Source organism: Pituophis catenifer, unplaced genomic scaffold, assembly GCF_029215685.1.
Source record: "Pituophis catenifer annectens isolate HBS135680 unplaced genomic scaffold, rPitCat1.0.hap2 SCAF_2, whole genome shotgun sequence".
Lineage (NCBI taxonomy): Eukaryota > Metazoa > Chordata > Lepidosauria > Squamata > Colubridae > Pituophis > Pituophis catenifer.
The window spans coordinates 192,044,841-192,068,050 of NW_027256882.1; the positions used below are offsets into that span (position 1 = coordinate 192,044,841).

A 23,210-nucleotide genomic window follows, 5' to 3' on the forward strand; every position below is an offset into this window, starting at 1 on the left:
TGGCAGGTTAAGCTCCCATTGGATGGATTTGTATGTCTTATGGTCAGGCTACTTATGAATTTGTTACTTTTTATAATATCGTTCTTACTTTTAAAATTGTAGTTTATCCATGTTGGGTAGCCTCTAAATTGATAAATAAAAAATGGTTTCTTCCCTTCCCATTAACTAATACCTGTCTAATTCATAGGGGCATCACCAGGAAGTGTGGTCCCTGGCCATAAGCCCCAATGGAGATTATCTTGTCTCCTGCTCTCATGATAAATCATTGCGCCTCTGGGAAAGGACAAGGGAACCCCTTATTCTGGAGGAGGAGAAGGAAATGGTAAGAAGTAATCAGAACTTCTCTCTTGAATCTGTCCCAGCTCTTCCGGTCCCAGCTCTTCTAATGTATACATTCATATGTACTTGCTTTATTAGGGCTTTTTAATGAGTTTATTGGTGGTTTCCTACTTGCAAACATATCTATTAGCTCAATGCTGAGGCTTCACACTGAACAGGCTGTACTATCAAGCTATTGGTTTAATAGGAAGAAGTTGTAAATTTTTATGTTGGCTGATCACTCAAAAATATTTAAAGGTAAACTCCAGTTTTCTTGTTCTCTGATACAGGGACTAAAATTACCTTCTTAGAAAAGTCAATGAGACAAAGCATATGTGTATTTTACAAGTAAAATAAATTTGGTTTATTCAGAAGATTTAATCTGAGGGAGCTGCACAAATTAGCTGCTTCTTCCAAACATGTAGTATTTCATAATATAGGTCAACTCAGCTTTCCAAGTTCCAGGGACTAAATTCCACTTCAATTAGTAAAATGTGAGAAAGGGCATTCCCTACCTCCCTTTCCCCACCCCGCTGCCTGTTTTTCTCCTCCTCAAAAGCTTCCTCAGATGATCTCCCTTGCCTTCAGAGAAATCTTGAGGCCCATCTGCAGATGGGAAAGAGGCCTCAGCCATGTGTAATAAAACATGTAACATCTCTTTCAGTTGTGGCATCTTATAACACTACCAAGTAAGAAGAGAATACTGTATTTATAGCTCAAAGTTGAACTGGTGCTCTCTGAACTTGGTGGTTTTCTTGCAAAAGTTTCTTTACCAAACTAGGTAACATCATCAGACTGAAAGTTCTGAAACATCTGCAAGAAAACCACCAAGCTCAGAGAATACCAAAGACCTCACTGCTAAGTTACTTTATAGTAAATTAAGATATTATTTTATTGCTGTATTTCATTTATATTGCACCTTTGCTGTAGCACTCATGCGGGTCTCTTCTACATGTTTAGCTTTCTTGGTAGGCTGTTATGAGCATAATAAAATTGGGGAGAAGAGAAGCAAATATTCTTGAACTGTTGGGAAAAAATGGATAGAATAAAGATTTTAGAGCTGGTTGGAACAAGGTAGATATGGGGAAAAAAATAAGCTTCCGTGGATACTCTGGGAAGAATTGTTTTCCATTTTAATATACTTGGATATTCTGACACACAAGATACTTTTCTTTCACAGCAAAGAGAAGTAGAATATGAAGATAGTATCGCTAAGGAAGATCAGCCAGTGGTAAGCAACATCTGTTTGGACTGTTTTTTCTTCTTTCTCAAGCTGCCTTTCTTGGGGGCCTCAAGATGGAGCTGAAGCAGCCATGGAGACTGGAATAATGGGATGTTTGGTTGCTGTTGCCAACTGGCTAACAAATATTTCCTGTACTGTCTTTATCCTTCATATTTGAACTGACTTTTAGGTCAGAATTAAAAATTGCTGAGAAACTTGCAGAAATGCATAATCTGAATGCTAATTTTTCAGTTTACATGTATGTTTCTGTAATTAATTTTATTGGACATCATAATTATATATTTAGTAGGGCTTTTTTGTAAAATATTTCAGATACCACAAAAAAAGAATCTCTGCTAAAAGGCTTATCCTTCATTTGATTCTAGTACCCCCATATATTCAGTGTGTTCTACCTTTATTACGGTCAGCAGAATTAAGAATACAAAGGTTCTTCAGTAATCACCATAAGCTTTCAAACTAACTTCCAGTTCTTTTTTCTAATCCAAGATTCCCATTGCTGTATAAAGATAATATTTAGTCTTTTGGTCACAGAATAGCACATATTCTTTCTTAAATTAATGAAAAATTCTCGCATTTGTTTCTTGATTTTGCCTTGGAATTTTAACAGCATTGTCTCAGTTCTGTATATTGCATGCTAATATTTAATTTTTTAAAAAAGTCTGTAAGAGAACATATGGACATACACAAGCAGAAGACAAAGCAAATACTGTGCTTTCAGAAACAAAGCAGAAATTTCTTCATTTTAGCTAGAAAGCAACAGACACTAATATTGCCATCCTTCTCAGCCTTATGCTTTTTATACCATTTTGTTTATCCTAAGTTTTGTGGTCCATAAAAAATTTGAAAGTATTTGCTCTGGACTATCACAGAATTTATTTATATACAAAAAGATATGAAATTCAAATACAGAATCGTAGATGTTCAAATCCAAATAGACCTAAAATTTTAGTAGACATATTTAGATTTCAAGAGATGTACCCCTGTTTTACAGATGTTAATTTTAAAATGATTTTGTTTCTTCCCAGGTTCCTGGGGAGATTCAGGGTGAGGCTGGATTAGCCGGGAAGAAGACCATTGAAACTATCAAGGCTGTAAGTTTATTTTGCCTAGAATTTTCTACAAAAAAGGGAAGATTTCTTCTTTTTAAAAAAATTGCAAAATATTCATAAATCTCCTTTAAAAAAAATCCTCTACATCAATCACTGATCAGAAAGTTGTCCAAATTAAGTGCAAACTTTCTAATGCATTGAATTAGACTATCTATTTGTCTCTGTGTGGTTTCAGTGGGAAGCAGACCTATGAGTGAGTAAGAATCACAAACTCAGCTTCATCTCATTTTTCTACCAATTGAACAATCAAGGGAGAAATATTATTGTTTCCTTAGACACACCTTCAGGACTTTTGTTAGTGCAACGGCAGGATTTGAAACTACTACAGTATGGCATACAGATATTCCGTTTCTTAAAACATAAAATGCATTTGATATTTTCCAGCATTGCAATTGTAATGACTCTAGATTGTAATTATTTGCTCTGTTAGACTTTTCTATTTAATTACTACCATATGTTTTGGGATGTTTTCTTTTTCCTCTCTAGGCTGAACGAATCATGGAAGCCATTGAACTCTACAGGGAGGAGACTACGAAACTGGAAGAGCACAAGGCCATCTGCAAAGCTGCTGGAAAAGAGGTCAGGAAGGAACGACTTGTGTTTTTTTCAGTGTAGTGCGAGCAAACTTATTTATTATCAGAGTGAATACTTACAGAGCTGAAAAGAGACATAACCTTTGCACCATCTGTTTTATACATAATATTCAGCTGATCTTGCTATCTTTGAGATCCATGCTCTAAAGTGTATAAAAGTGCATTAATCATTTACAGTGAAAGGTTCTTCCTATTTGATGCGACAGAACCATCCAAATAAAAAAAACCCAGCTGCTGCCTAGGAATGCAGGAAAATCCCCAATTTGCTATTATTTAAATTGGATTAGATTTTTCCCTTTAATTTTCATCCTTGGCCAAGTTGAAAGGAACTTTAGAAGAGGCCCTATTTATTTATTTAGCTTATTTATTTAGCATATTTATATAGCTGTCCATTTACAAACAGCTGACTGGGTGGCGTACAACACAAGAGTTGAAAACTCCATTACAGTCTAAAAAAATGAAAATACACAGATAAATAAACAGATGAAACCCATGAAAGTGGGAGGGCAAACATATCAGCCCACCTTCCAGGATCCCCCTGGTATCCCTCCTTCCCTCTCTCCCCCCCAAGGGTGGTGAAAAAAACACATGTTATGGTACACTTCAAATATTTGAAAGGATCTTATATAAAGGAGAGTCAATATCTATTTTCTCTCTCTCCAGAGAGAATAATGGGCTTTAAGTTACAGGAAGGCAGATTCCAAATAAGTATTACGAAAAAGTTCCAAAGGGCAAGAGCAGGGTCATACTATAAACAACTATCCAAAGATGTAGTTATTATTATTACTTATTATTATTTATTAAATTTTTATACCACCCTTCTCCCGAAGGACTCAGGCCGGTGAACAGCCAAGATTAAAATACATACAATATGAAAATTAAAATAATTTAAAACATAATTAAATCAATTTGGCTTCCCCAATTTAAAACCCCTTACCCATAAAATTAACCAGTTAAAAATTTTTAGCCAGCCCGGCTTGCTGAAATAGAAAAGTCTTCAGGGCCTGGCGGAAAGTACAGAGGTCCGGGATCAGTCGTATCCCTGGGGGTAGCTCATTCCAGAGGGCAAGTGCCCCCACAGAGAAGGCTCTCCCCCTGGGGGCCGCCAGTTGATATTGTTTCACCGACGGCACACTGAGGAGACCCTCTCTGTGGGAGCGTATTGGCCGGTGGGAGGTTATCGGTGGCAGAAAGTGGTCTCGTAGATACCCAAGCCCTAAGCCATGGAGCGCTTTAAAGATGAGAACCAATACCTTGAAGTGCACCCGGAAGACCACCGGAAGCCAGTGCAGCTCGCGCAGGAGAGGTGTTACATGGGAGCGCCATGTCGCCCCCACAATCACCCGCGTGGCCGCATTCTGGACCAGTTGGAGCCTCCGGGTGCTCCTCAAGGGGAGCCTCATGTAGAGAGAATTACAGTAGTCCAGGCGGGAAGTGACGAGGGCATGAGTGACCGTGGCCACCTTTCACTGGTTGTTGAGGAAGAAGCTGGACAGCCATCTGTCGGGGAAGCTTTAATTTGGAGTGTTGGACTTGACATCTGAATGGCCTCTTCCAATTCTTATGATAGAAGACTGTCCTATCCCTAGGGGAAGTTGGCTAAAAACTAAAAGCTCACTTGAAACAAATATGGCCTTGGATATGTTCGCTTCAGACAGGAAGAAATAATCTTCGTCACTGTGCTTTGCAAGGCTCTCAGTGCAAGGTTTAAGTTTGGAAATGGGGGCTGAGTTTATGATAATTTGATTGCCAATAAATGTAGTATAATTCACTATTTGTGGAAACTACCTTATCAGTGTTTGATTCTCTCTTAAGATATTGCTACTGTTTAGAACTTTTTAATACCTGTAACAGAGTATTGACGCCAGTGCTTCATATTCTCTTCACATTTGATTCACTTCATGTTATCTCCCTATCTCTGTAGTTCCATGATTTGCTTCTGTTGTAACAGCTCAGATTTGAATGTGCATGCGTAAAATTAGTTATTTGGAGAACCACAATTCTGTCAAGGATCCTTACTGTTTGGTTATGTGTATACTTGGATAGGGTAGATTAAATGCATGTTTTATGAAACTAAGTGGATTTGAGACATGTTTTATAACTAAAAAGAGCTGTTTCTTTTTTCAGATAATGAAATGATGTGTTTAATTTTTCAAACGATATTTATTTATTTATTTTTATTTCTATACCGCCCTTCTCCTGTAGGACTCAGGGCGGTGCACAGCCAAAATAAAATATCGTATACAAAATTTAAAAAACAATTTAAAAACAATTAAATAATTTTGGCCCAAATAATTTAAAACAATCCAAATTAAAACCGAATCAATTAAAACTGAGAGGACGGGATCAAGCCAGCCCAGCTAGATGGAATAAGTGTGTTTTTAGGGCCCGACGAAAAGTCCGGAGGTCTGATATCGTGCGTATCTCAGGGGGTAGGTCGTTCCAGAGGGCTGGTGCCGCCACAGAGAAGGCTCTCCCCCTGGGGGTCGCCAGCCGGCACTGTCTGGCCGACGGCACCCTGAAGAGGCCCTCTCTGTGCAAGCGAACCGGCTGGTGGGAGGCTATTGGCGGCAGAAGGCGGTCTCGCAAATACCCCGGCCCTAAGCCATGGAGCGCTTTAAAGGTGATCACCAACACCTTGAAGCGCACCCAGAAGACCACAGGAAGCCAGTGCAGCTCGCGCAGGAGAGGTGTCACGTGGGAGCGCCCCATCGCTCCCATAATCCCCCGCGCGGCCGCATTCTGGACCAACTGCAGCCTCCGGGTGCACCCCAAGGGGAGCCCCATGTAGAGAGCATTGCAGTAGTATGCAGTAGTAGTATGTTAGTAAATTACTTTCAAACTTTCATATAACTTGGTTATTATAACTCAGTTTATTTCTCCAGGTTCCTCTTCCTGTAAATCCAGTTCTTCAGGCATATGGCAATATTTCAGTAAGTCTGCTTTTAGTCATTTGAAGGCACTTTCTTGGCATAAAAACAGATCATAAATAGAAGTATATATATCATGTAAAGATCTGGGTAGAGTTATAATGGATTGGAAATCATGTTTGTGTGTTTCTTTTTTTATTCTTTTCAAATTTAGTGTTCCTTTAATTTCATGTTTTGGTAACTTAAAATTTCCATGATAAGTATAACCCTAGTGCCATTTTGGGAGCATCTTCAGGGCTGCCACTTATATTCTCTTTTTTGTACAGAGGCAGAATTATTTGACTTATCAATCTTTCTGCTGAACTTTCTGCTGTTTTCTTTTTTTTAAAAAGTTAAGAATTTGAATTATTTACTGTAGCTTATGATGAAATTATTCTTGTTTTTCCTTGCAGCCTTCTGCATATGTATTGGATGTTCTCAAAAAGGTGAAATCAAGGTGTGTTTGTAGAAGCTTCTTACCAACAAAATCTTGAATTTCTTAATAGCTTGTCTAATGGGAGCTGCTGAGGTAAAAGCTAGAATGGTCTCAGCAAGTTGAATCTATTTTGGTTTTAATTAGATTCAGAAAATACAGTTTTACTGCCCCTCAGACATTGTCCTTAGCTCTAATGATCTGAGTAATAAGCAGGCATATCACTGGAAGCATGTAGAGAAAAAAAATTTTTTTTTTGCAATTCTCCAGTCTCTCACTATGAGGAGCTAAATATTATTTCTGAGTGTTAAATGAACCATAAAATGCAACTAATTTATTCTAGCGAGCCAGTTCATTCAAGTACTTCTATGCAAATTGCCATCTTTTCTTTTATGGCTGTGAGTATAAATGGTTCTAATGGTAGAAATTGCCCTAGAATTTGGATTGGCAAGTTGTAGTCCTCCATATGTTGTTGGACTGCAATTCCTATCATATTTTTCCATAATGGCCAAGCCTGGCCATTATAGGTTCTGTAGCTAACACATATGTTGCCTACCTCTGCTCTGAAATAAAATTAAGCCACATTTCACACAGGATAGTGTTTCCCAAACTTTCACTGTCCAGAGCCCACTTGAGAGGCTAGTGTTGTTGTTGTTGTTGTTGTTTTTTGGGGGGGGGGACTTCAGGCATTTGTCTCTAACTATTATCCAGCTAGCATCAAGTAAGGCGAGCAAGGAGACCAAGCTGGAGCAAGACTGAGAATCAGAGGTAGAACTAGACCTGCCGTTTGAAACCATTGATTCAGCATGATCCCTATTTTATTGATAAGCTAATTATATTTCTTGGAAAGAAGGCAGTAACAGTGCTAGGAACTGTTTAAAGTATGCCTTCCCTTTGCCTTGAACATCTGCTTTTCTGCCCTTGATAAGAGAAAAACATTATTGCCAGATTGTTGGGTTTTTCTTTTTAATGTTATTGGTGCTTGATATGGAAATAATGATCCCATTTCTCTTTCTCTTTCTCTCTCATAGTGAATTGGAAGAATCCCTTTTGGTTTTGCCTTTCTCCTATGTGCCTGATCTTCTAATGCTCTTCAGTCAATATTTTGAATTGGGTCTAGAGGTAGAGTTGCTATGCCGGGCTCTCCTGTTTCTGCTCAGGTAAATTGAAGGATTTTTTTTAAAAAAATCAGGTATATTACTATTTTCTTTTAAGACTGAAACTGGCCAAATTACATTAGATCAGGGATGTCAAACTCAAGGCCCACAGGCCGGATCCAGCCCATAGGGTGCTTAAATTTGGCCCGTGGGGGCAGTCTGGAATGGCAAAGGACTGGCCCGCGGAGCCTCTTCCAGCCAAAACAGGCTGCGAAAATGCCCCACCCCAGAAGAGAACAATGCTGATCTGGCCCTTGAAGAAATCCAGTTTGACACCCCTGCATTAGATTAATATGGGCAACCTAATCAAAGTTTGGCATGCTTAGAAAGCAAATTTGAATTTAATAAAAAAAATCAGTAGCTCAATTTTTGTGCATAGCTTAGTAGTGTTGGTTTAGTCACTAGAACATAAACACACAGGTGAAAGTTGCTGGTTAGCTGTTTCATCATTTTTGTCAATTTAAAAACACACACCCGTAGAATCAATCTCTAGTCAATGAACATTTCGTTTAAATTGGATATCAGTTTCCCCAATCCCTTTGTCTGGTGCTATAGTCCATTACTTCATATTCTTTGATACCTTGTAATTGTCAAAGGCTGGCAAAACTGACAATGAAGCCTGGCAATATCGAACAATTGTTCTTGTAGGCAACCCTGATCATGCACATTCAATTAAAAATGAATTGCTTTAATGTTGTTGGCAAGTGGTATAATTGAGATTTATGTATTTGCTTACTCACTTGCTTGTTTGATTTCTGGGTAGTGTGTAAAAAACAAACACAACAAAATGTTCTCCACAGTAAGATTAAATTACTAATGGCTATATAATACATTAAAAAATGTTCCTTTAAAAAAAAAAGGAGCTCTGTGTTATTAAGACTGGATGAAAAAGGTGTGTTTCTAAGCCCTTCCTAAAAGTCTGTGGATTGGCACCTCTCTATCCTATTGAGAGTGAGGTCTACATATGAGGCTCAATCAGGGAGAGAGATTGACCCCAAGTAGTAAGCAGGTGAACCAGCTGACACTAAACACAGGCCTCCTTATTTTATCTCAAATAAAATCTCATTTGAGGTTGGCTTTCTCTAGATGTTCCAGGACTATAAAACAACAAATTGCATCTTGTATGTATCTAGAAATCAGTCAACAGGGTAGAGATTTCAGAATAGGGAGAAAATGGCCTCTGCAGGATAAAGTGGAAATTGCAAGTAACACATGGGGTAGCTCTATGTAGAGTTTATTAAAAATTCAAGGTTAGAGGTTACCAGGAGGTGTGTTTTGGTTTTTAGACTTAGATTAAAGATGTGTAAAAATGACCTGTAACAGTGCAGGAATTATTTGTTTTTTTGTCAAAAGCCACATTTTCCCCACTATGATGTCAGGGGCTTGAAGCAAAGTGAGGAATGAGGAAAAAAATGACTGAGGCTTACTTTCTTTTCCCTGCCTCTTCTCACTCAGTAAGCTATCTGAAGAGTCAGAGACTTATTATTATGCTTATTACAATTATCTAACTTAATAATCTATCTCTGTCTATCTGAATGCTTCCCCTCCCTTTTACTCCTATCATTTTAATTTTATGGCCACTTTTTGCTAGTGGTTGGAACTTGCAAAAGGATTCTTCCCCTTAGCTACTCTTCTGCCATTTCAGGGTTTGTTATTTCTTTCCATGTGACATGTAGATAGGCTAACAGCCATTCTCTCTTCCTGCTCTGGGATTTCATTTTCATACCATGGGGACCTGTTTTGTTTCCAAAGTTTAGACAAAGTTCCTCCTGGATTAGTCAGGGATCCAGAACCAATATCTTGATAATCTAAAAAAAATAATTTTCCTGTGTCTGTTATTCCTCCTAGGATACACTTTGGGCAGATTACAAGCAATCAGCTTCTTGTTCAGGTGATGGAGAACCTGAAAAAAACTACCCTTTCCAGAGTCAGTCAAGTGAAAGTAAGTGTGCAGTGGCACAATATTTCTGCATGTTTAAAAATTGGTTGTTTAGAATTTAGAAGCAACCTGGTTTAGAATTCTGGTCTGATCTCCCAATTTCTGCAGTTCCTTATCCAGTGTCATGGAAGGGGCAGCAAGGGAATATCTCACTGGATATCATCTGCATTAAGAGTCAGGAGCATCCTCTCAGCCCCAGCTCATGTCTTATTCCTTCTTTCCCTAGAGTTAAGAATATGGATGGAATGGGGTGGCAAAAATTCCTGTAGTTTGCTTTGTCAAATAGTGAGAGGTTAGGATTAAAGTTTGCTGGTGTTTGAAACAAAGAGGAAGATTTGCTGGATAACCTAATACTTAGCTGCTATGATCTTCCCCCCCCACCCCCGTTTTGAATCCCATCTGAAACAAGAAGATAACATTGCCATTATCTTACAGTTTTAAAGTGGGTGTCAGGATTACTAAACAATTGAGCATTGAAATAGTAGCAAGTGGATATGGAACTAAGTAGATGATGCTTTAATGGTTTTCCCAGTCTTTTCTTAAATTTCACTATTTATTTGTATTTACCTTTAGGATGTTCTGGGATTTAATATGGCTGGTCTCCAGTTCCTAAAAAGAGAAATTGAAGCCAGGGATGAAGTGACTTTTTTTGCTGATGCTACTGACCGATTTGAGGAGAAAAAGAGGAAGAGAAAAAAGAAACAGAAGATGATTCTTGCAATGTTATGAAGCTGTTCGCTGAAGGAATTATTGCTGCCCGAGAACACTGTGATGCATGCTTCTACCTCCTGAAGGGGGAATGACTCTCAAAGACTTGGGAGAGGATGATATTGCGATGGGTTGTAGGAGATCAGGACTATCCCTTTTATGTGTTCCCTGCTTTTGACTGCTACAACATCTTCTGATCTGCTGCTTTTGCTCTTCTTTAAAAAGCCACCTCCTATCTCAGGACTCCACATTAACTCTCATCCCACTCGTCATAATGATAAACCATACAGATAGAGCTCTTTGCCCTCTTGCTGGATGGATTGTTTTTGCTTTGTTTTACAACAACATTGTACTCCCCACCCTCTGAAAAAAAGAAAAGAAAAAAACAGCAATTGTTCAGATTTGATCTGACTATGAATGACATGCTTCTCACAATATAGCATTTTAGCCTGGTCTGAGAATAGACCTTTCTTTGCAGTTTGAGAAGTTTCATTTGTACTTGCTTTTCAGCTTCATTTTTGCTATTTAATGAATTTGTCATTTTAGTAATAGCAGTTTGTATTTGACTCATTATTTTCTTATCTTAGTTTTGGGATGGAAATGGGATTGAGTGTTTTACTCATCTAAATGAAACAGTATATTCTTTTCTCATGGACTACAAGATTGTTAGGATTATATCAGGGGTGCTATTCAGGTTCTGGAGAACCGGTAGCGGAAATTTTGAGTAGTTTGGAGAACCGGCAAATACCACCTCTGGCTGGCCCCAGAGTGGGGAGGGAATGGGGATTTTGCAGTATCCTTCCCCTGAAGTGAGGTGGGAATGGAGATTTTGCAGTATCCTTCCCCTGCCATGCCCACCAAGCCACACCCACCAAGCCACACCCACAGAACCAGTAGTAAAAAAATATGAATTCCACCACTGGATTATATGCTTTGAGTATTGAGCTCAATTGCATATTTGTTGCCATTTGCAATTCCATAAATCATTTTGTTCCTCAATGGTACAAGCTCCGTTGTAAGCCTTGAAATCCCAACAAAAGTCTTCCAGTTAACATATAAAAGTTAAAAATTAGCTCTCCAGATGTGTAATATGAGATGGGAATCTAATCTAGCCTAATAAGGAATCTGGTTTCCTCATTTAATCTTGAACACTAGTACCAGGAAATTCAGTAAATTGCTCAGCATAAATTCACCTAAATCTTCCTACTTTTCTAGGGAAGGCACATTGGCAGAATTTCAAAATAAGTATTAATAGGTTATCAATTCTATGCCAGTATCAAAATTAGCTAATTTTGATGAATGCTAGTGATGTTCTCAAGATATTCAAGATGTTGCACAAGTTCTTTGTGCTTTTTCACCTTCAGCAAGGAGAGTAGCAATTTGTTTACATTCCCTTTAAATTTTTAAAAATCCAAACCAAAAGATTTACTGTAATGCAGAATTTGTCTTATTGTTACATGTTCATATTAAGATGATATGCCCACAATTGTTTACAATACCAATTTATATACAATGTGTAAATATTAGTTTAAAAACAATTTAATTAACCTTCAAAAACATCGATTTAACATTCTTTGCATATTAAGAATGTTAGCACTGCAGGACTGTCATAATATTGGAAAAAATTAATCCGGTCTGCTCTGCAAAACAAATATAAAAAGTTATATAAGCATATGGACGAATTTCTATGCAAGTTTTCTGATGTACAACTAACTTGGTTGTCAAAATGCATATGCCTGTTAAATTCAGAAGGTAGATATAATCATTTAACTTATTTGCCTTGTGCATTTGAAGTAAGTTAAAGTAATAATGAAAGTGGATTTTTGCCTTTGACATTTTCCTAAATATGCAATTCTTATTTAATGAAGCAGATGGCTTGAGTCTACTTGTGGTCTCTGCCTTCCTCTTAAAACGTGACGGGGGAAAAATAGCTGTCTAAAAGAAACAAAAGTCCTGTTCTACCTCCTATAGGTCTCACTTTCCTCAAAAAATGCCACTGTTTATCCAATTATTCTAAAATTATTTCAAGTTAACTCTGCAAGAAAACCTTGCATATGATTTGAACTTATGAATTCAAGTTTTTAATTTGCATTTTTTGGTCACTAGGCAAATATATTCCAAGTACTTTCTTGACTCAGTTGTGATATCTAACACGGTAGGTATGTATTTGGCTGCTTGAATATTCTGGTGCAATTCTCTCATTTAAGATCTGTCCCCATCAATGCCATTCATGCCAAATGGACCCTTGGTTGCCCTCCACCCCCAATCACCCAGCTTTCCTAACCCCTTCCCCACCAGTACATCCTTACTTCTTCCTCCCAACAGTGGTTTAATTGCCAAACACAAGCTCTCCTTTTAATATGGTGAAACCCAGACTTTCCATGCTGAAATATAATTGCTTACATTAATTAGGAAGCTTGTGAGGAAGTATTACTCTAAACTGAGAGACTGGACTTGCTGGAATCAACTGGATGCTGGAGGCCTGCCCTCCCTTGGGATAGTTTGATGGTCTCTCATCATAGACGATGTCTGTTAAGACTGGTGAAAAAGCAAGTTAAGGAAATACATTGTTTTACTAGACCCCTTCCCGAGCCTTGAGTGTAATAAAAGCATAATAAATAATAAAGCTGAAAGACAGTCTTTTAAAAAGAGGTTGTCCGAGCCATTAAATTCTACTTTCACTTTGGCAACACAAAAAGCATTGAGAAAAATACAGAGAGACATGAGATTCCAGAGTGTTTTCTTTCTTACTCAGTTTAGCAGAGAAAGTAATAAAGATGTCCCTGTGTCACTAGCTTACATTTTTATCCATGTGGCACAAGGTCATAGACCACACCAAATAAACTATTTATAGTTCCTTTTATGTTAATATAGAAACACATGTTTGACAGTGCTGGGGCTGATAATGAAATGCCACATTATTTTCAGTTGTACAAACTAGTAATGTGTGTGTGTGCTTTCAGGTATCTCCTGGAAAATGCAATTTTCTTTAATATAGGAAAAATTAACAGGACAACAATAGAACAGTGTGAAAAACTCCAAACAAAGCCTTTGTTATAAAAGAGATTGAAGTGATATTCTGGTTCTTAGAAATAGGAGCAATGTAATTGTATGTAAACACCTCTTTTTTATAATATGCCAGCAGCTGAAGTGAACAATAGAAAGTAGTCATGACTGCTCCTATAACAACTTCCAAATAAACATGCATAGTGTTAATGATGGATATTGCCTTGGAAAGGTTTTACTCTGAAAGATAGCGCTAGAAATAAATAAAAATAACAAGGGTGGGATACTAAATAAGTAAATAAGTGATTTAAAGAAAGGTAAGATTGCTACTTGTCAGTGGAGTAAAAACCATTAGTTTATCCTGTATAAATTCTATGTAGAACAAAAGGGAAAAAAAAACACTGAAAGATATTTGCTTCCACAGGAAGAAATAGTGTTTCAGTTTCTGTGTGAATTTCAATCTGATGGGAAAGTTTGTCCCAGCCCTCATCTCCTTCCACTCCAACAGCCATGGCAAAAATCTCTATTTCCAATATAGTTTGCAGTCCAGCAGCCACCTAGAAAAGACAGATTGTATAATTCACCATGAAAAAAATAGATTCTTGTCTCCCACTCCCCACTATCTTGCCCTCTTTAAATTATTCTTAACCATCAGCCTAAATAAACTTGCTGGTAAGGCTTTGTTTCATTTGTGACTTGAATTTTCACGGTAACATTTCTACTATAAACTCTTCATTCGAAATTGCGATAAGAAATGACTTGTTTGGAGCACAGAGTCAAAGAAAGTTAAATCCCATGTAATTTTCTTGGCTGTGAATAGTTCCAAACCATTTTTATGGCAATATACCCTTCAATTGCTCAACATAGAATTTCCTTCCAGTTACTATACTGTATATCCCCGAAGCTGATGATACATCATTTGAACACAAAGAAAACTAAAGAATTGTAGATAAGCAGCATGTTAAAAGTAATTCAAAGGATTTCCCATATTTAGGAAAAGGAATAAGTCCATTTTTTAAAAAAAGCTGCTGAAATGTGTTCACTAGAAGGAAGGTGAAGTTTTCTTAAAGTCTATACAAACTACATATAGGAGATTGGTATTAAGAAATATCAAAAAAGCAGATTACTACATCATTCCATTAAAATATGGCAATCAGCCCATTTGTCCATACACCCACGTATAGGCTGCTTGGGCACATATTCTCTAGAGTAGCACTCATTCTTGGGGCAATTTGTTGGCTAAATGAAGAGACGCCTCACAGTTTGCATCAGACATTCTCATGTTCCAACGACTTCTATAATCTTAGTGGGAAAAGGAGAAGATTCTCCTGAATATTCCGCACATTTGTATATGACCTTTCAGAATTGTTTGAAGAGTTTAAAAAACAAACAAAACCTAAAATCAAAAAATGTGATTACTACAGAATAAAGACAACACTTTTGGTATTCTGCTTCATCTGTCTAACACAGGTTTTCAGAACTGTTATTTTTTATTGCTATTTGAAAAGAATAAACCTGGAGTGTCAAATCAATAAACCTGGAGTGTCAAATCAATCCCACATAGAAGATAATCCATTCTATGCCTCTTTATTAATTTGTTGCTAGTAGGTTAGACAGAAGTGCTTGGTCTCTTAAATCCTTAACTACTGCAGAGAACCCTTGTGATTGGTCATTAGCCCAGGAAAATCTTTAGTACTGATCATTAAGCTATATTATATCCCTCTAAAATTATTCTATCTGTAGCTTATTATAGGGAGAAATCTTATTAAAGTACTAGTTAGGAGAAAAATCTTCTGACCTTCTCTAACGGTTGCACTTCTATTTTTTACTGGAGTTGGAAATGTGCAGAAGACAAAAGGACTAATGCTAGAGGACTCATCCAATTGCTTAGTGTACTGATTTCTACTAATCACTAATCAGGACTTGCATTGTTCAGTGACAATTCAGAGGAAACAGACACAAGAAGGGTATTAGCTAAGAAGCCCATAATATTCTGCCAGTTCAAGGAAAGGCCCATCGGTCACATTTAAGAAGAGTGGTCTGCCTATAGAAAAAGATCAATTAAAATTATTTAAACACCCTAGGACTTACAGGCCCTGGGGTGTAGTTCACTCGCAATCCTGTAGAAGGTGGTGGTTGTTTCACCCGAAACCTGCCAAGTAATAGAAATGTTAATTTCTTGTTTTGTGCTAAATCAGAGAAATAAGAAGCAGAGCGTGGAAGAAGATGGGTCCACACAGACGTTGGCTTTCATAATTATTAAGATATTTTCAATCTGTGTCAAGAATAAGTTCAATCATGAAGGCAAAGTTTAAATTCATAGCTTAAGAAGCCCCAAAAGAATGGCTTACTAAAATTACATTTAGCCTTTTTTCATTTCTTAGCTACCATCTTTATCTAAAATATATTTTTCAGTCTGAAGAAAGGCATTATATAATGTGGCTTGATATTTCTAGTGAGAGAATAGCATATTGCTTCCTTGTAATTAGTATTTGAAAGCTCATTTTACTGGGCCTTATTTGAAGTCATCTAAAGCTAAGTGTTTGATTGGAAATTTGCTCCCACTGCAACCTATATGCATCATAAAACAGATGCAGCCTCCCTCCTAATCTCTTCAGTCTGATGACAGATAAAAGTGGTCTCAAACAGAATATGTATCTAAAGGACCAAAGTGAGACTGGTAGATAACCTATGTAAATTTTAGTAACCTCCAGCTGTTCTCTGTAGTCTCTATCACTTATAAGAGAAAAGGCAAACTAATAAAAAGGCAAACATCTTGGCCAAGGGATCAACTGAGGACTTCTTATGCCACCTGAATTAATGGGAAGATTTTTATGTAATTGTGCAGAAAACCTGGATTAAGACTATGGACAGATCATCTGAGAAAGCTTCTCAGATGGGCTATTAAGAATCAGTCCAATGGTAACTTAGATCTCTCCAGAAATAGAGTTTTAAAACTATATCTTCAGTCTTGATGACTGTAATTCTGATTTAAGAGCCATGTGGGGAACAGTAGTTTTGCCTTTTAAATATACTGCTTGTATCATCAAACCTAGGAATGAAATTGTCATGCCATTACAATTTCTGGAGGAAAGGGCCAGTGAGAAATGTTTGCTTCATTTAGGCAAAAACAGCTGTCCAAAGAGCATAGATTGGCCCCCTTCATACTCTTGCTGGTGGCCTCATCCATAGCCCAAATTAGACTTTCCTGAATAATAAGATTGTGATGAACATTGACAGAAGGAAAAAAAAAAAACACCTCCCACATGACAACTTGTAAAATATCACCAATGCTAGCATGATAATTCCTTCTCAAAAGGAAGATTTCACTCTGAACTCTCAGCACAGATGCAACTTTACTGATGTAAACAAAAAAAAAATGCATTGGATTGAAAAGGCAAACTAAGTAAAGGTGAAGGTATTGGAACATTCAGCAGATATGTCCATGTGGGTCCATAAGCCATGTTGTTGGAACTAAATGGGTCTCTGACCATCATAATTACTTGTTCTTTATAAATGCCAGGGAAGATAATACTGGGCATTACAGTATCACCTTTAATCTAAATTCAAAAGATTCTTCTGCAGCAAAAGGACCCATCAGAAATGGAATTCTACCTCATGCCATTGCGGAATGTAGTTTCAATTGTTATAGTTCAATTGTTCACCTTCACTCCATGTTATTCTAACAAAACCTTGGACATTAGAAGTTTGTGCATCCTTGCTAGTTTAACTCAGTCATTAAATGCTAACACTAGAACAATGAGGACAGAAGGGAGATTAGGTAGGCATTTCACTTTTTGGACAAATACTTTAAGGCAACATTTACCACTGCAATGTTTTGACCTAAAAAGTGCCATCTGTGTTGTACAAACCATATTCATGACTCATAGAAGAACATGGCTACCACAAAAGCTTCTATTTTGAAAATTATTATTATTGATGAAATTCAGGCCCCTGGGTTGGTGCTATTCTTGTATATTACATACCTGCAGTCAAAAGAGAGAAGTTATCCTTGTTCTTCCTCCTTGAACAATTTACCACTCTGACATTGTTCATATAGAAAAGAATTTCCATGTTCTGCAAATAACTCTAAGGTATATCCCCAAACAACCAAAAAGCAAAATATTTTGATGTGTTATCCTTTAGCAGATATAAAATTTGCTAGTAATATATACAAACCTGCAGAAGTCCATTCCAACGTTCTTCAAAGCTACTGTGGTTGAATAAGTGCAGCCCTCCTTAAGAATGCCAAATGTCACCTTTGGTGGGATAAGAAGGAATCCTGACATTTTCTGGGAAGGTGCTGTGACAGAGCATGTGCGGACTTTGCCAGAAACAAGGTCTACATTCTTCACAAACAAGAGAGATTATTTAGGAAGGACAGACAGATCAAAACTCTTAAATCATAGATCTATTGATAAGAATAAAGGGTATTTATAGATAGATATTCTACCCATTCATAGTGGCTATTAATACTTCAATTCTGAAATGAAGATTGGTATTCCGAATTCCCAAAAGGCTAAATATAAAATAATCATTTTTGTCAATTGAAACAAAATATACCTTGAATTATAAGTGGATTTGCCCATGTGAAATCAGTCCTGTGAATAATTTAACATGTACAAAAATGTACAATATTTATTTGTGTACTGTAGTATGGATTTGAACTTATGGCATGAAAGTCTATTTAACCTTCAGTACACTCCTGGATGAAAAACAGAAATCTGTAATATAATTTTTGCTAAGGGTTTTATTTTTGTTTCAGTAAAATTATACTGCACAGCTCCTTGGACACTCAAAGCATCTTGAGAATTATTCCATAATGTCTGATACTGCTACTCTTACTTTTCAGGTGCCATCAAGCCTGTTTCAGTCTTACACAATCAGATGGACAGGTCTTATTAAATTAAGCTATGGTTAATTATCATTGAACCACATATGAGGAAAATAGGCAGAAACCATCCAACAGCAGAAGGAGATGTTCACAGAAGAAGCATAGATTTGAAATAAACTCCTTTGTTCCCAATCCTAGCTTTTTCTGTCCTTGTGGACTCCTTTTGTACTCCGTATATCAAGGGTTACCAACCTTTTGGACCTCAGGGACCACTAAATTCATAATTTTAAATCCTAGGACCACTAAAATGATCTGCCTAATGACCGGCTGGGTGGACATGGCTAGGTGGTCATGTGACTGGGTGGGCGTGGTCAACTCAATGTCACTCATGTCAAGGGGCACCTCGCCAGCCTCTAGTCACTCCTTCCCTCCTGGCCACTCCTCACCTGCCCGCCCAGGCTCTTTAGGGCGCCAACAGGAAGCAGTTGTTGGAGCTAAGAGAGAGTTGGCAAAACAGCTCAGTTCAAATTGGATCTGACCAAGAAGGAGGCTCAGCAGAAGCACCTGAGGACTACGAACATAGGCTTTCCAAGCAGAGGGAAGACCTGAGGAGTGCAAGGCCAGGTACTGGCACCTGGAGGCTCAGCGGGACCACCTGGTTGAGATGGTCAGCCAGTTCCAGACCATGAGGCAGTCCCACTGGAACGAGGCTCTCTGGCTCTTCGCCACCAGCAGCACTTCCCTCCAGCCTTCGCCCAAAACCCCACACCAGGAGGCTGAAGCAGACCCTGTTGGAATTTCTGCACCCCCCCCACACAAGAAGACCCTGAAGGGGGAGACTCTCTGCAGCAACACAAACATTCATTGCATGTATCCGGCCCAGGGGATTTAGTTTGAGGACCCCTGATTTAGTGCAATATAAAAAATGCAAATAATTTTTCTGCGGACCATCAAAATTTTCCCACAGACCACCAGTTGGTGACTGCTGCCATATATAAGCAGCTCAGAGGGAGAGAAGGAGGAAAAGTCCACTCCTAATCCATCCAATGCAATCCCCAAAACCAAGCTACAAGCATTCCAGGATGACAGAGTGGATTGGAGTACATGGTTGTCCATTTGCTCCAAATCCTTTGGTTACTGTTTAGTGACAGCTGGAAAAAATCAGCTAGCTACTTGTAGTGTGGAAGGAATCCAATACTCTTAGGTACTTGAGTTGCTATTCTGCATCTGTAACCTTTAAGTCATGACTTGTTACATCTGATATCCTGATAGGGAAGGAAAGGAGTATACAATGGTAGAGGGATGAGCTTGTATGCTTCTTTGTGACATTCTGTGACAGCAATCTTTTCTAGATCCCCCCCCCAAACAAAATCTTAAATAAATTCTAAGATAAAATGATCTTCGAATAATTTAGGACCATGAACATATCACTGACTCGTAGATTAATATGCCATCCCTTAACCAAATGATTGAACTAGTCACGAATTGCAGGTAGGATTCAATTTCCTACCCAGCTAAAATATCCCTCTGAGTTCCATCCATTGGATTTTAAGCCCAACAATGCTGATATTGAATAGGTGCCAAAGGGTGCTTCCCTGGAGTGGGCTGTTTTAGGAGGAAGATAATCATTATAAAGCATTTATTTCTTATAAACATATTCTACCTTTCCTCTAAAGAACTTAAAAGTGGTGTTCCTGGTTCACTTCTCCTGTGATCCTCACATTAACATCACTTTGAGATAGGTTGAGCTGAGGAAAAGGAATGTTTCTAATTCAACTAGCAAACAAACTAGGATTTGGGAATTTGTCCAAGTCCAAAACTATAATCATTGCCCTGCACAGGTAGGAAAGCTCAACTGATTGCAGACTCTCTGAAATTTCTAAAACTTGAGAACTGGATAAAAGACATGGTGATGCATCTTTCATACCTCTTTTAAGCATGATCATCTTAATTAGAACAAAAAGGTTTGAGGAGACAGAACAATTCTAAATATAATGAAGGTGAAGTCAAGGAAAATTAGAAAAAAACTAATTGTACTGTGGGAATTATGTTACTTTTTGCCTTGGTACTGATTGTGGCTTGCTTCTTTGTATCAAAGCAGGCAATTTCACTTTCTCTTTTCTTGGGGATCCTGTAACGTCCACAAGAAGTGATTGAACTTTTGGATGGATCTGGACTCCCTTTTCACTTCCTTCTGCATCTACTGAGAAGGAAAAGAGTTTTAAGACTACAGTATATGCCCTAGACTAATTCTACAACTCATGAAGAGGTTAGGGTACAATTAGAACCAAAGTGATAAAGGAAGACAAGATTGTTTGCGGTGATGCTCTCTGAGATCACTTAGGAGAAAAAGAACCTGACTGGTAAAAAAAAATGGAATTTTATTTGATAACCAATTGAAGGCCTTGAAGAAATATTGATACTTTCAAGGGAAAAAGAATGGCATCTATTTTCGGCTAGAACCAATGCCACTCTCTTTCAAAAAGTACCAACTACCGTATTTTTCAGAGTATAAGATGCACTTTTTTACCCCCCAAAAAGGGGTGAAAATTTAGGTGCGTCTTATACACTAAATGTAGCCCTGCCCACCCACTGGCCCCCACTCTTTGGCCTGTGCCTCGCAGCAGTTACCTTCTTGCAAGTAAACAGCAAGAAAAAACAGTCCCTTTCAGCTTCAGCATAGGTTAATTAGCACAAGTTTATTAGATCGGCCTCCCTACTCTCAGCTGATTTGCTCTCAGCTGTTTTGCGCAGGGCTCTACTGCTTGCTGCAAAGAGTGCTGGAGCAGATTTTTTTCCCCTAGCTATACCGAAAAAACGAAACTGAAAGTAAAGCAGGCTCTTTCCTGCAACGTGACAAAATGAGGCAGAGAGAGATTTCTTTTTCTTTTTTCTCACCAAAAAAGTTAGGTGGCAAACAATGGGAAATTTAGGGCGAAAGAGGAGAGTTCAAGATTTTAAAACACAAAAGAAAAAAAGCTCTATTTAACTAGGGAATTGTAATAATTGAGATACTATTAATTGTATATTGCAGTGATGGCTAACCTTTTTGCCATTGCATGCCAGGAGAGGGGGGGGCGGGGGAGGGTCGGGCGTGCACGTGCCCATGCGCATGTGTGCGCAACCCCCTCCCCCCTCCCCCCCCGCTCCTGGCACATGATGGCCTGGTAGGCCCGTTTTTCTTTCTTACCTGGTTCCAGATCCTCTCTGTGTATCTGGGAATGGCGAAAACAGCCTTTCCCACTCCCTTGGAGGCCCTACGGAGGCTGAAAAGGCCCATTTCCCAACTCCTGGTGGGACAGGAAGTGACATTTTTTGCTGTCCCCAGCCTCCAGAACCTCTCTAGGAGTCTCTAGGAGCCTCTCTAGGAGTCTCTAGGCGCCTCTGGAGGCTGGGGACAGGAAAAAACGTCACTTCCTGTCCCACCGGGAGTGGGGGAAATGGGCCCTTTGAGCCTCCGTAGGGCCTCCAAGGGAGTGGGAAAGGCTGTTTTCGCCGTTCCCAGATACACAGAGAGGATCTGGAGCCAGGTAAGAAAGAAAAACGGGCCATCCCCACCACCCCCAGGCCCTCCGGAGGCAGGAAACAGCCTGTTTCCCTACTTCTGGTGGGCCCAGAAGGCCCGAAAATCAGCTGGCCAGCGCGCGCATGCACCCCAGAGCTGAGCTGGCATGCCCACTAATATGGCTCCGCGTGCCACCTGTGGCACACATACCATAGGTTTGCCATCATGGATATATTGTGTTGAAAGCAGAAATGGTTAAGTTGTGGTTTGGAGGAATATATGGGGAAAATTATTTGGTTTATTATTATTGGTAAATATAATTAATTGATTTGTAAGAAATTGGATTGCATGGAAATCAATCCAATTTGGAGGGTAGAGCTGAGGATTTTGTTCAATATCTGCATGACAAAATCACTCAGATTCGGGAAGATCTGGACTCCGACTGGATAGTTCCAGGGGGATGACTGAGGCAGGTTTTGAGAATGTTACCTGGGATGAATTTGATCCTGTGACCCCTGACGATGTGGACAGGATTCTGGGTGGACTGAACGTGACCACATGTTTATTGGACCTGTGCCCCTCCTGGTTAGTGCTGGCTTCCCAGGAGGTGACGCGAGGCTGGCTCCAGGAGATTATAAATGCTTCGTTGGGTGAGGGTGACTTCCCCGCCGCCTTGAAAGAGGCGGTGGTGAGGCCTCTCCTCAAGAAGCCTTCCCTGGACCCGGCAGTGTTGGCTAATTATCGTCCAGTCTCCAACCTTCACTTTGTTGTGAAGGTTGTTGAGAGTGTGGTTGCGTGACAGCCCCCCCAGTACCTGGATGAAACGATGTATCTGGATCTGTTCCAGTCGGGCTTCAGGCCTGGGTAAGCATGGAAATGGCATTGATCGTGTTGGTTGATGATCTCTGGAGGGCTCGGGACAGGGGTTGCTCCTCTGTCCTGGTCCTATTAGACCTCTCAGCGGCTTTTGATACCATCGACCATGGTATCATGCTGCACCGGTTGGAAGAGTTAGGGGTGGGGGGACCTGTATTACGGTGGTTCTCCTCTTTTCTCTCCGACCGGTTGCAGTCTGTGTTGGCAGGGGGGCAGAGGTTGACCCCGAGGCCCCTCATATGTGGGGTGCCACAAGGGCCGGTCCTCTCGCCCCTTTTGTTCAACATTTATGTAAAGCCGCTGGGTGAGATCCGTGGTTTCGGGGTGAAGTACCACCAGTACGCTGATGACATCTCCACCCCGGACCACCCCAACGATGCCCTTAAGTGATGTCCCGGTGTCTGGAGGCCGTGCGGATCTGGATGGGGAGGAACAGGCTCAGGCTCAACCCATCCAAGACCGAGTGGCTGTGGTTTCCGACGTCCCGATCTAGTCAGTTGACGCCATCGCTGACTATTGGGGGCGAATTGCTGGCCTCCACGGAGAGGGCTCGCAACTTGGGTGTCCTCCTGGATTCACG

At 39.3% G+C, this 23,210-nt stretch overlaps 2 protein-coding genes across 2 annotated transcripts in view; one reads left to right on the forward strand and one right to left on the reverse strand.

Annotated features, from left to right (window-relative positions):
• WDR3 (WD repeat domain 3) overlaps positions 1-10,960 on the forward strand; it is a 31,895-nt gene extending 20,935 nt beyond the window's left edge. Inside the window, exons 19-27 of the mRNA XM_070935326.1 lie at positions 188-322; positions 1,499-1,549; positions 2,587-2,652; positions 3,157-3,249; positions 6,149-6,196; positions 6,586-6,629; positions 7,637-7,765; positions 9,611-9,704; positions 10,275-10,960. Coding sequence (XP_070791427.1) covers positions 188-322; positions 1,499-1,549; positions 2,587-2,652; positions 3,157-3,249; positions 6,149-6,196; positions 6,586-6,629; positions 7,637-7,765; positions 9,611-9,704; positions 10,275-10,430 — 816 coding nt within the window. The 3' untranslated portion in view covers positions 10,431-10,960. The remainder of the gene's footprint in view (positions 1-187; positions 323-1,498; positions 1,550-2,586; positions 2,653-3,156; positions 3,250-6,148; positions 6,197-6,585; positions 6,630-7,636; positions 7,766-9,610; positions 9,705-10,274) is intronic.
• A 1,853-nt stretch (positions 10,961-12,813) lies between these two features.
• Positions 12,814-23,210, reverse strand: part of SPAG17 (sperm associated antigen 17) — a 98,960-nt gene continuing 88,563 nt past the window's right edge. The window contains exons 44-48 of the mRNA XM_070935327.1: positions 20,304-20,452; positions 17,595-17,764; positions 15,507-15,567; positions 13,828-13,972; positions 12,814-12,950 (exon numbers count right to left, since the gene is read on the reverse strand). Coding sequence (XP_070791428.1) covers positions 12,814-12,950; positions 13,828-13,972; positions 15,507-15,567; positions 17,595-17,764; positions 20,304-20,452 — 662 coding nt within the window. The remainder of the gene's footprint in view (positions 12,951-13,827; positions 13,973-15,506; positions 15,568-17,594; positions 17,765-20,303; positions 20,453-23,210) is intronic.